General features: G+C 42.3%; 1 protein-coding gene across 1 annotated transcript in view; it reads right to left on the reverse strand.

Annotated features, from left to right (window-relative positions):
• Positions 1 to 13921, reverse strand: part of KIF1B (kinesin family member 1B) — a 185890-nt gene that overhangs the window by 24393 nt on the left and 147576 nt on the right. Inside the window, exons 35-39 of the mRNA XM_020974134.2 lie at positions 13070 to 13178; positions 10329 to 10395; positions 9423 to 9511; positions 6534 to 6638; positions 801 to 915 (exon numbers count right to left, since the gene is read on the reverse strand). Coding sequence (XP_020829793.1) covers positions 801 to 915; positions 6534 to 6638; positions 9423 to 9511; positions 10329 to 10395; positions 13070 to 13178 — 485 coding nt within the window. The remainder of the gene's footprint in view (positions 1 to 800; positions 916 to 6533; positions 6639 to 9422; positions 9512 to 10328; positions 10396 to 13069; positions 13179 to 13921) is intronic.

A 13921-nucleotide genomic window follows, 5' to 3' on the forward strand; every position in this document is an offset into this window, starting at 1 on the left:
AAGCACTGTACCTTTCAAATGTGTTACTGTTTTCAAATTATTTTCAGGCTGCTTCCGTAGAGGAACTAGTCTGCAGCCAAATACAGGCTCCACAACTACAAAGACACATTCTAAGAAGAACAGTGGATCATTAGCGTGCTAAAGTTTCAACTATAAAAAAGTCATACCCTTTTGGTTAACAAAAGACACACATGTGGTTTAATCTGTGTCTGGGAGCTCCTGGAGTGGGAACTTCCTATACCAGGGTGGGGACTGCGGCCTCAAGGCCACATGTGGCCTTTAGATCCTCAAGCGCAGCCCTTTGACTGAATCCAAACTTCACAGAACAAATTCCCTTAATAAAAGGATTTGCTCTGTAAAACTTGAACTCAGTCAAAAGGCTGCATCCAAGGACCTAGGAGGCCACAGGTTTTTCATCCTTATGACCTATACCCATGCAGATGGACAAGTGGCCTGCTGCTTACGGTTTTAGAGAATTATCCCAGGGCTGAAGAGGTTAAGCGACATGTCACACTACTAATATATGTCACAGGGATAAGACATGAAGCCAGGTCTTTCTGACTGCTAGGCAAGCCCTCTTCCCACAACATGACACTTCCCTTGATCTATTACACCCAGACCAGTCACAGCAGAAAGCAACCAAACAAAGCTTTAGGATGTAGTGAACAAATAAAGGCACAAGACCACCATCCAATACTTCTCTCAGCATTTACTGCTCTTGTGACACAGCGTATCAGGTCGGGATACATCTCCAGTAAGCCAGACCTAACTGTAACCACAAAAGGTCAGGACCCTCTCACCTCCAGGTATGCAGACAGGGTCATGTAAATCTTCTCTCCATAGGGTGTCACTCTGTTCAGCAGGAGGGAGTTATGCAAAGAGCTGTCCCACACAGCCTCAAAACGATAGAAGGTCCTAAAGTAAGTACAAAGAGGCAGTGTGATTCAAGGGAACTTATGAGAACTTACGACCAGGAAACATCATTATCAAATAACACACTGTGCACTTATCAGGATGGGATATTGTAATGTCTCAGGGGAATGCCCCCTACAACCTTCAGTTTATTATTGAACAAATGATTCTTCAAACACATCAGAGCATGGCCCTAATCCCCAGCAATGCTGAGGAGCAAAAGGCACATCGAGATCAGCATTAAGACCCAGTAAACTATTCTTGGTCTGTAATCAACCTGTCTTCCTCCTATGAGAGAGACAGAAAGATCGGGGAGATTAACACAAATGAGGGGAGAGTGGGGAGAAGAAAGAACATATGAGCAGCCCTATCAGCTATCAACAAGAGCTAGAAACAAATATTCAATTTGTAAGCTCTAGTCTTTATATCTCTAGGGACCCAACTAATATGCCATCCAGTTCTCTTGGGCCTCAGAAAAGCCACAAGAAGGGTCTCTATTCAATGAGCTTTCCAATCACATTTATAGCTTAGAGGACTGATAAAGATGGGCAATATAATTTAAATATAGAAAATGAGCTTTTGAGAGTAAACATCAGATAGCAGACAAAGAGCAGGACTCAACGTCAGAAAAACACCGATCAAGTGCTGCCTCTGACGTACACTGGATGTGTAGCCCTGGGCAGGCCACTTAACCCTTTCAGGGCCCTAGGACTACAAATTGCAGAACAAACATGAATCTGCATGGGAATCCCATGACAAAGGAAATTCTTCTCTAGTAGGTCCCAACACCAACAAAACCACAAGACTGGGCAAAAAAAAATTTTTAAATACTCATTTACAAATGAGGATATGGCTAAGTCTCTGCTAGTCGAACTAGCAAAAGAGAACATCATTTGCTAACCTGCCAAATGATTCACTCTGAACTCAATTATTAATATAATAGAAACTGTACTAACATGAAATTTTATTCATTAAGGACACCAATAAACAAGTTCTCATGTCTCTTCCCTGTCCCCACAAGGATAATTGAGTGGTCCTTACTGACCTCTCAGTAGGGGATTTGGAAGAGAGTTTAAGTAGAGACCCTCTGGGTAGACATGGAATGTGGAAAGGATGTAGAAAAGGAGCCTTTTCTCTCACACACTTGGACACAATTATTTAGCTTCCAAGTTCTGCCAAAATCTCACTTGTAGCATTTTACCGAATGTTATTGCAATACCAGGATCAATTCCTAACGTTGTCCTTTATTTCTTAGGTGGCTAAAGTCTAAATCCCAGAGAAGGATTCTGATTAAGGGCTCAAGAACAAGGTTCCTCAATAGGTCTCCATAAAGGTAAATTGCTATATCCTTCCAGAGAATTCCTTCATACCTCCTCCCTACCTATGACAGCAAAATCTAAGAAACCTTTACCAGGCCTTCTGATGCAATAAGTCCTCGGCACTGCTAGCTAACCTTCTAAACGCCTCTGCCCCCTTTCACCGTGACTGCCAAAGAGGCCTCAAGAGTCCTCAGTTTCTAGATTTTCACAGCAGTGTGGTGGTACCTATTGATTGCATTTGGTAATTACAGCTTCACTTAAAATTCTTCATGGACCATCACAATCTACTCTGTCTTTCTCTTGGAGAGACAGGGCAATGAAAGTGCATAAAAAAAAACACAAAAGAGGGAAGGGGATGAGAGTATGGGAAACAGCAATGGTAGGCAGGAGGAGAAAGGGGGAGAGGGAGAGAGAGGAAGGGGGGGAGAGGGAGGGAGTAAGAGAGAGAACCTAACAAACAGAAACCAAAGTCTCTCTTGAATAAATCTCTTACTCAATTAACCACTGTTTAAGGCCAAATTCTACTCTTTCACATGGTTCAGGATAACTCAAATTTTACGAAAGTTTCAGTTATCCCCAAGTAATCCAGGATGCACACTTCTCTTTTGACTTGTTGCATTTCACATCAGAATGGGAATACTGCTACAATGACTCAATATCGAAAATTCTTACACTACTATATATAATTTGTAATTGGCTACATTATTTCCAATCCATCCAGTCTGGCTATGTTTAGTGTTACTAGGTGGGTTACATGATTCAAAATTAGTGAAGCAAAAGCTTCTAGTTCACACAAGAAAACAACTTGGCCTTTCTATAATTCAGGATCAATTTCCACACTTATATCAAGCAGAACAATAGTGCCCAAGAGTTAGGGCAAACACAGCAAAGAACTGTGCAAGTTTTTGATACCTCCTAATGATGACTGAAAACCTTCCTTCAAGCAAGCCCCTTCGTATGGTATTCCTTTGAGGGTAAGCGTTTTCATGCCTGGAGCATGTCAGAAGACCCAAGTTCAAGTGTAAGTGCAACCCTTCCTAGCTATATGCCTCTGAGAGGGTCCCTTTCAGAGATATCCTGTGAAATCCTAGGTAAAGAGGGCCTGGCCCACACAGCCTCTGAGGGCTCTTTCGAACTCTAACTTAGTGGACAGTAATTTTCTTTGGAGGCTAAATTAGTAGATTGCTGAGGAAGGGAGAAGGAGAGAGAAAAGGAAGAGGAGAAACAGACAAAGGAGAAGGATAAAATAATGGTTTTAGAGTAGAGTTTACAATGACCCTTCTGAAGATATTTTTAACCATGCCAGTATTGTTGGAAAAAATATATGGCCTCATAAGGAGAGCAACAACTCTCCTTCCTTGAGTTTGTGGATTAGCTTGTGTTTTCTAAAACTCTCATGACTTTAGAGGTACACCTGAAGGTCTCTCTGAAAGGGGATCATGAGAGATTATTCTAAAATGACAGCACAATAGAGAATACATCAAACTACTAACCCATGTCAAAGGTTAACCAGGAGAAAAGCCAGCCTATTTACTTAATGCAAAACATCTGACAGCTTAAGCAATAGGTATTTGGACTCCCCCTTTCCTAGATTAGGCAAAATACAGATATGGAAAGTTTCCAATATAACACAACCAGGACCTTGTTCTGCTCCAAAGGAGAACAGTGGGTCAGCAGGGTAAAGAAGCCCCAGTCACCAAAGGAAGAAGACTTTAAGTAAAGTCCTTCTCACGGGTTCTGCTCTTAGACAGCCAGACTAGACTACTACAATATAAGACAAACAAGAAAGGCAGTGTGACGACAACTTAAAGTTACTGAACAATTAATAAACATTTATGAAGCATCTACTATGTGCCAGGCACTGTGCTAAGCCCTAGGGATACAAAATTAGAGGCAAAAGGGCATCCCTGCCCTCAAGTAGCTCACAATCTCATGAACAAACAGCAAACCCCTCTAGCTTTTGGCTTAGATAAAGTCAGAAAATCAAAGACAGAGTGAGGGACTGTGAATGAGGGTTAAAACAAAGACTGGGAACAATTTGCTTTTCAAATAATAAGAAGAGGAAACAGCATAAAATTTACTCATAAGTTTCCCATTGTGTAATTAAGGGCAAGATCACTTAAAGAGAGGAATAAAATGGAGCAAGTTTAGCACATGAAAAAATAATAAATCATCCACATGCTGAACTGTGGTCATGAATTACAAAATTTCAGTGGAGAAAGAAAAGTTACTTCAGAATAACTAAAATAAAAGGAGGGGGCCATAGATCCTGTATCTTAAGCATCAGCTGAGAGGTTGCAAAGGGAAAAGCACTAGGAGTTAAAAGTACAATTATAATAACATAAGGCAGAGCATTCTGCTAAACAAGAAACTTTATGCGCTTCAGAAGCAAACATAAAATACCTAGGCACATCCTTATCAAGAAAGAGCCTGCAAAAACATAGAAAAAGCTCTTGTTAGTGCAGCCAAAAGCAAGACAAGAAAGCAGAAAAGTAAACAAACAAAAAAGAAAAAAAATAATCTGCTGATAAGTAAAGAGAAAATAATTAGAAAACAATGGTTTAGACACTTAGCCAAGAAAATGCCCCAAAGCCCCAGATCAGATGTGGAGCCCATGCTTGGTTAAGGCTCCTGGCCTGGAGGAGACCCAGGAGTGGCCTCTTTCTATCCCCCCAGCCCCTAGCCCTCTTTAGAGCTGCCTGAGTCCTGTAGAAGGTGAAGATGAGACTTCTAGGGACGGAAGGGATCTGATCTGTAATGTAACATAAGAAAGACAACTATGGGACTGGGCAGAAGGGAATGCTTAGGCCCTGAAGATGTCAGCCCATTCTTTGTATCCACAAAGCCCCCTCTAAAGATACATAATTAACTGTCTTGGGACACTGAGGTAAACGCAGACTAGGTGTATTTGAAAATCCATTATTCCTGGCTGTAGTTTCTTCTTGGCCTGCCAAGATGGGTGCACCACTGGATCTTGTTAAGGCTCTCTAGACGCCAACAGGCCCGTTGAACTCGACCAGCCCTTCAAGCTTCTTTCTATATGTATTTCGCTAGGCATCGTTGTGATGGGACACTGTGATGGGACACTGATGAATAATATCAGTTGTTGGCAGCAGAGGGCAGCCTACAGACAGGGAGCTCCTCTTGGCTGCTTACCAGCCTCAGACGTGCTGAAGAGGCTCAAGCCAGCTTCTGCCTCCCTCTTGCCCTTCATCGACAATAATCTGGGTCTTTCCATTCCTCTATCTCCTAAGGTATTTGTGAATATACTTATCTCACCACTGACTTATGACACAATCAATATACAAAAAGATTCTTAAAACGGGAGGGGTCTTAGAATACAGAGAGAGGCAGCACCCTCCCCAGTTGATGATCACATCTATATGAGTATGTTAAAGGAAATAATCTAAAAGAAATTAAATGGGCTCATTTATTTTGAGCACATTTTCAGGAATAAACAAACAAGGGGAAGCTAAGTTATGCAGAAATCAACAGTAAGGCCCATATTAGAACACTGAGACTCTGCTATCCCTAACCATAAAAGAAACCAAGAAGTTCTGGCTTCCCCACAATGAACACTTTGGTCCTTTCCAAAGAGAAACCCTTCTATTAAACTGGGACCCAGTGAAACCCCTGAAATTACTCTTAGTCTGACAGAGGGAAAGAAGATGGTCATTTAATCAATGATCAACATTACTAGGAAAAGGAAATTCAAAAGACTTTAAAAATAAAGACAAAAAGAAGCTAGGTCTTTAGATCAATCATTCTAGGTTGAAGAGATCTGCGTGTAGATTCACCACTGTGAACCAAGACAAAGAAGATGGCAATGAGCAGAATCGACAGATTTCGTCCAAGCAGAGGTGGCAGCAGCCATGGCTACACACAAGAGGCTTCATTAAACACTGAAGGGGTGGAAGGAGTAAGGGGGAATGTGTCTCTGCTGTAAAACTGCCGTTAACAGCACCTCTTCCACAGCAACCTCTTCACGAAAAAGTATAGCCTTAATAATGCCTTATCTCTATTTCAACTCTTTGGATAGCATGCTGAGGCTTTTTTTTTTCCTTTTCTCTTCTCCCCTATTCTCTTCACTTTATTTAAAATAATGATTTTCCTCTACACGTTGATCATTACTATAAACACATATACACAGAGTTATTTTGCTGGCAGCATGAGCACATCTGAAAACAGAACGAAAATAAATCAGACCCCTGCCCCAAGAACCTTTAGTGATGCAGGGGTCAAAGTGTACTTTGATCAGTCCTCATCAAGGCTGATCCCAAGAGTGTCTCCAGGGGGCCCTACCTGCTAGAGTTGTGGGAAGACTTCAGATACTTGGCAGAGATAATGTTCAAAGAGAGAATGGCATCCACTGCAGCTTCATCCACCTCTGCTTTGCTCCTGATCGACCTGAGGAAAAAGTAGATGTTACTGTCAGACTACATCCCTAAGACAAAAAAGAAAACTCCTTAGACCACAAATCAGTAAATCAATTCAAAATTCTAGTGCTCTCAGGGCAAAGAGGGCTCCTTGGGTTGACTATTCTCTGTGCGTGGGCCTCTGCTTTTTTCTCCACGTACTTTTCCAAGGGGACCTTGATCCCCTCACTTTCACTGCCACTTGTGACATCTTCCAAGATTCTCTCCTGGACTGGGAAGAAAGTGGTACGGAGAGGAGAACGCATGTCCAAGCACTGGCTTTGCTCCTCCCTGGATGGGAACCACTCTGAGCCAATTTCCTCATCCTTCAAATGGGCTAGAACAGGCTGTCTCTGAGGTCTCTCCAGCTTTCATATTCTAGGACCTTTCACTCAAAGGCCCTTTTAACTACACACAGGAAACACTCTATGTACATGTTCCATCTTTTATCACAAACTTGTGTCCCAACACAAACTCATCATCTTCAAACAGACCAAGCTCTCCTTTCCAATGTTCTTCAGTGGTACCAATCTCCTCTCATGAATCCAGACTTAAAATTTCAAAATAATCACTAAATCTTCCATTTCATCTCCCATTTGAAGTCAGTCACAAAATTCTATCATTTCTTCCTATAAAACATCTTCCTTTCAGCCCTTTTTTTTTACCCCCATTGTCATCTGCATTTAAATCAATCAATGAATTAAGCATTAAAGACTTACTCATGGCAGTCACTGGGGATAAAATGTCAATACACAAAACAACTCCTGCTCTCAAGGAGCTTATATTCTAATGTAGAGACAGATATCTTTATGCAGAATAAACACAAAATCATTGAAAGGCTAACAGGAAGATGGGTACCAGCAGCTGGGGAGAGTAGGAAGAAGTGCTTGAACTGCTTCACAATCACCTCATGCTGGCATTACTGCACAGGATCCTGAATGGGAATTCCTCTTATCCTGCCCCTCAAATTAAATTCCCCCAAATGGCCATGTACAATATTCATATTCCTCTTCTATTCAAGAGCCATTACTTGCCCTGCCTTACCCCCCATTTCCTGTAGGATAACAACACAATTCCAAAGCTTGGAATAGATACAGTCTGGTCCTAGACTACTATTTAACAACTCAACTCAGGTGTCACCTCCCCTGCTCCCTTGGATGTTAGCAATCTCTCCTCACATTCTCCAGTATTCACTTACCCATGTACATGTCACATGCCCTGAGCAGATGGCAGGAACCTTATGTGGTTGACTCAAGGCCTAGCATAACCCAAAGCACACAGCAGGGGTGTAAGTAAGGTGGATTTTAGTGTGTGTAAGTAGGATTTTGTTACTCTTTTTTAGAAAATAGTTCCAGGATCCTAGGTAACATTTCCTAAGAATTAAGGTTGAAAACAGCTCGCACTGCACAGCTGCTGTAGAAATATAGGGGTGACATAACGTATGCCTGTGCTGTTCCAGGTCATGATGCTATCGCTAAAGTTAACCTATGAGCTTAATATTGGCAATATTCCTTCTTTGTTGCCCCATAAAACAAATGGGCACCGGTCAGTGAGTGGGGAACCTATTTTGGGATGTACAGATGGGATGCATGTACCTGCCTTGATTGGCCCCCATCAAGGCTTGGGGGGAATCTGTGTGTTTGTCTCAACTGGACCCCACTAAGGCTTTAAGGGACCAGTAGGAGCTGTAGCTCCTACCATTCTCGCCCTACTCCCCTAGCCGAGAAATGTGATTAGGGAGGGAATGCTGTAGGAGTTGGTATTCTCATTATCAGCAACTCTCTTGAGAAGACTAGACTAGAATAAAGTAAATACTTATTTAAACCCCTCCAAAGCTGTCTTCCTGTACTTCTGGCTGCCCAGATCAAGAGTGAACCTGTTAGAGGCTGGAGTCCAAAAACTCCAGTGCCTCCTGTGTTGTTACTTGTCCCTACAAGGGGCTTAACAAGTATTGGGCTGAGAGCTCAAGTCTAACTATACCCACAACACCCTTCCTGACTGCTCCAGTTCACACTGATCTGTACTTTTCTTAAACTTCTGTACACTACTCCCTAGGACGATACTTACTCAATGACTTAACTAATTAAAGAACGAACTGATAAGTCAATAAATAGATACTCATTGTGTACTATGTGCGCAACAGTGAGGCTATGCCATATTGGAGACGATAAGGTTCCTGTCCTCACAGATTACAATTCAGTAGGGGAAGGAAACAAAGATAACTAGAACAAGAATTACATGATATGTGCATCAGAAAGCTAAAAAATGAAGGGCTGTATGAGATCAGGAGAGAGGCTACTGACCAGCAACAAGAGCCAGCTTCCTGCCGGAGTTAGTGGTTGAGCCACGATTCAACAGGGGGAGAGGGAAGACATTTCAGGCACAGACAATACCACGAACAAAGGCATGGAGGAGGTGTGAGAGCACAAAGTAGGTGTGTTTTTGTTTTCCTAACAATATTGCAAGCTCTTAATGGGAGCTTTTATAATTTTTATCTCTTTTATGACCCCCATAGCTCCTGCAAAGAGTGCTTTTACACAGTAGATAATTAATAAGTACGTGCTGTATGTGCTGAATGGATGAATGAATGAATGATTACCATGGCAGTAATAGGAGGGAAAGAGGAAAAGTAATTTCAGACCTGAGGTTCCTATAAAGCATCTCTGCATATATCTATCCTCTCTACTTCAAACTTAACCAAAGTCTAGGAAGTACAGCAAAAAAAATAAAGATTTCCTTGGTGACCCTCGACCTCTTCTCTCTCCTGTGGGTGCACTTACCCACCACCAGCTCTCGAACATCCTTCCAGTGGAGCTCGCTGCCCTTCTCGTGGATAATGGTCACTGTGATCCTACGCTGGATGCCCTGGGAGAAAAGCAGAGGCACCATCTGAGCCATCGTGCCAACAAGTCAATGAGACACCAGCTGGGAAAGAGATCATTCTAACTGAGCTTCCTCTCTCCCAGAATGGGCATGAGCACATCCACATAGGAAAAGTCCAGTTATGGGTCACAGGAGGCGTTTGACCTAAAAAATCTTCATGCCTGCTTCTTTCTCCATTGATGTAATCTGGACTGCAGTACACAACTTCTTTAACCATTACAGCATGAAAGCTATAAAAACTACATTAAATAACTAGGTGTGCTTGTGGAAACTGTACCACCTAGCTGCTTGATACATTATTAAGATACAACATATCTGAACACTGTGAAAACTTTAAAAGTCCTACATGAAGCTCTAACTTTTTTTTGAGACTTGGTCTCCCTAGCTCCTTCGTCTGGAAGCACAGCAGCCACGATTCCAACATCGATCAGCACAGGAGCTTTAGCCCGCTCTGTTTTCCCATGAGGGCCAGCTCATCGTCCCTCAGGCAGATTGGTGATCGCTGGCTGCTGGTGCTGGATGTACTGAGGACATCAGATAGCCTTTAGCCCTATTGCTGCTCAGAACTTCTGAGCATCAGCAAGAGCTACAGGTGTGCACCACCAAACCCACAAGCTGTTATTAACACACTTCTTTAAAATTATCTTTAAAATAACAAGGATTTGTTAAATAGCAAAGTAGCAAGAGGAAAAATTCAAAAGTCAAATTTACAAAAAACAAATTTATGAAAGACAAAGATGCTTCTTTTACTCAACAATTTTTATGCTTGCTCCCAAGCCCCCCTCTCCTTCATTAGTACCTGGTGAAGCAGAAATGTCCCTTGACAGGGAAGGCCTGCAGTGTGATCGACCACAGCTGGGATATACCTGCATAAATATTGGCACACAAAAAGGAGTTAGGATCACTGATCTAGTTAAACAAACCAGTACCGACCTTCTCAAGACCTTACTGATTACTACAGCACAGAAACACAAAACCACAGAATCCAAGAGTTGAAAAGTGCCTGAGGTCATTTAATCCAACCCACACCTGAAAAAGGATTCCCTTTAGAACATTCTCAACAAGTGGTCACCTAGTATTTACTTGAAGACTTCCAGGGATGGGAAACCTGATCCTTGCTGGGCCAGCCCATTTCATAAGAGGGTAGCTTGGAACTGAATTCTAACATAAAGGCAAAATCTTCTCCCAACCTTCTGTATATTATTATTAATTCCACTTCTGGGACAAGCAGAACAAATCTCATCCCTCTTCCATGTGAGAGGCCTTAAAATACTTGAAGAAAGCTATCCTGTGCCTTATAAGTTTATTTTTCTATAGGCTAAACACCTCCAGCTCCTCTATATTCCCCTCCAGCTATTATCTCCCCTGTCTTTTCCAGGCTAAATTTCCCCAGCTCCTTCAGGCAATTCTCCTGGCATGACCTTGAGGAGAGCCACCATCCTGGCTATGCTCCCTCTGAGACTTTTCAGTCTACCAATGCTCTTCCTCAAATGTGACGCTTCCTAATTTATTTATAAATTTATTATAAAATATTTATAAAATTTATAGGTAGTGGGGGGAGAGGGCCACATTTAGGGCCAGAATAGTCCAATACTCTGAATGTGGTCTGATCAGGGAAGAAGACAAGAGGATCAATACATATCCCTCATCCTGGACACGAGACTTCTTTTAACATAGCCCAAGTTTGTATTCACTTTCTGGCTGACAAATCACACTGATGACTCCTATTTAGCTTAGAGTTTACTAAAATTTCCAGATCACTTTCTGCCACATTGCCGTCTAGTAGCTGCAGACAGCTTCCGCCTCTCCCTGATCTTGCGCTTACTGCCACTACATCCTGCCTCTCTGAACTCTCAACAGCACTTGTCTACACTGGTCCTAGATTTCACCAGAGGGTTATTTGCTTTGTTGCTTAGCTGAACCACCCTTTCCCAAGAATGTAAACAATAGCTGTATTACAGATCTGCCTCTTGTTAAAGTCAAATCTTTCACATGAGCCTCATCATCAGATTCTTGGCCACTCAATCCACTATTTGGCACAGTGCATTAATGCAGAGATGTCAAACATGCAGTCCACAGGGGCACGGTGGCCTGTAACACTCCCTAATGTGGCCCCCAAACTACACTGACGTGTAATTGGGAAATATTTAACAAAATAAACAAAAATACAATAGAACATAGATAATGTTAATATATGATTTTCAAAGTCAATATGTGGCCAGCAGAGATCCTTAGTTGAGTGGCCCCCACTTCTATTTGACATTGACACCACTGCCCTAATATATGGTTAAGATTATACATAAAACTATAAGATTATACACAAATGCTTAAGATTACACACAAAACTACAGAGTCAAAATCGGAACCTTACAATTTCCCTTCAACCTTTGCTATGTGTTAGAGTGCCTTCCTCTGTGTTACAGACATACTAGTTTGCAGAAACATTTTAGACACAGCTTTATTCAATATTCACATTCATCACTTGTTCCCAGGGTGGTAAGGTCAGCTTGGGTCTGTTTTCTTGATCCAGGGGAGGACTCTACCCTTTAGAAACTCTCTGAAATTCCTGACAACTTTCTGGGGAATAATCTCCTATGTCTTTGCTCCCAATGAAACCCACTCAGTAGGAGGAGAGTAGGACAACATGCCTATATTACAAAGTACAATCAGGTTAACAGGACTGTAGCTCTAGAACTAGAAGTGCCTTAGACATCCTGGAGTCCACACTCCATTTTACAGACAAGGACACTGAGGCCCAGAAAGGTGAAGGGACTTGCCCAGAGTCACGCAGACAGTAAGTACGTAAGGTGAGATATGAGCTCAGGCCTTCCTAGCTCCAAGTCCGGGGTCCTAACCACTATGCCATGCTGCCCCTCGGGTTGGTTCCATCAGCCCCCTCTGCCATCTGATAACAATGAAAGACACTAGGGCACTTGCGATTAGAAAGTTCTGTGATGTGAACACCTGACTGGTGAGGCAATGCTGAAATGACCAGTTCAGCTCATAATTGCTGACATAGGGATTCAGAAAGTTGAACCCAAAAAACAACGCTACATAGAATGACATCAACAGTAACAACAATTGGGGGCAGCTAGATGGCACAGTGGATACAGCACCGGCCCTGAAGTCAGGAGGACCTGAGTTCAAATCCGGCCTGAGACCAAACACTTGACGTTTACTAGCTGTGTAACCCTGGGCAAGTCACTTAACCCCAACTGCCAAAAAACAAAAGCCAAAAAAAACCCCACCTAACCCCCCCCCCAATAACAACAATAATAATAGCTGGCATTTCTACAGCGCCTATCACGTACCAGGGATTGTGCTAAGAGCTTTACAAATATCTTGTGATCTGTACCAGAACCCTGGGAGGTAGATACTATTATTAGCCTCATTTTCTAGTTGAGGAAACTTAGGCAGACAGGGTCACACAGCTAAGTCAGGTCTTCCCGGCACTCTGTAGATATCACACGTCGTAGCTCTTCCTTTCCAAGCCCTTTTCTTCACTGAATAAATGAATAACACATTTTAAGGTGGACTTACTCTCCTGTAGGCTCCAGTTCACTGATCTCAAACCAGACAAGAAGGTCATACTTGCTCATACTCTGGCCCAAGCTGGTTTTGCTCATGGTGTTCAACTTTGTTGCTGGCACTTTATGGGGAAAAATGAGAGAATATCAAAGTCACTTACTAGACATGCATGCTGTTCAAGTAGCAGGCTCTGACACTTAGGTAGCTTTGGTGATCGCCACAAAAGCCAGGGGAGTGATTCAGGGCCAGAAAACTGGAAGGTAGAAGCCAGAGAATAGAGAGAACAAGCAGAGTTTTTCCTTCTTAATCTAGAGAATGAGGTAAATGAGTAGATGGTAGGTAGGTCCTCAGACAGCACACTGCATTTGTGGTCTGTGTCTCCACTTGCTATACCAGGGGCAGGGAACCTGCAGCACCCCTACATATAGGGATCCTAAAAGAAGGGCACATGACACGGCACAGTGCAGTTTGCGTGTTTGAATCAGACACATCTAGATGTCACAAACTGCATTAAATACTTAGATGTCTGTGTGGGAACATTTCAAATTTAAATCTTTTCTACAATTTGCTTCAAAAGCATCTTTATGAGACCAAAAGGAGAGCAGAGAACTAAAAATTCTAGAGCAGGGGTTGGCCAAAGATCCCACCACCTGTTTTTGTAGGGCCTAAAAGCTAAGAATGTTTTTTATATACTAAAATTTTACTTAAAATGTAAAAAAGAATATTCTTAGATGTTTAGCTGTACAAAAACAGGAGGAAGCCAGATCAGGCCATAAGCAGCAGGGACCCTGCTCTAGAGAACCATATTTTATGGTTCACAAAGCATGAATTACAATAAAGTGCCTTTTTTTGGATGGTTCTGAG

This window comes from Phascolarctos cinereus, unplaced genomic scaffold (assembly GCF_003287225.1).
Source record: "Phascolarctos cinereus isolate Bilbo 61053 unplaced genomic scaffold, phaCin_HiC Scaffold_726;HRSCAF=1367, whole genome shotgun sequence".
Lineage (NCBI taxonomy): Eukaryota > Metazoa > Chordata > Mammalia > Diprotodontia > Phascolarctidae > Phascolarctos > Phascolarctos cinereus.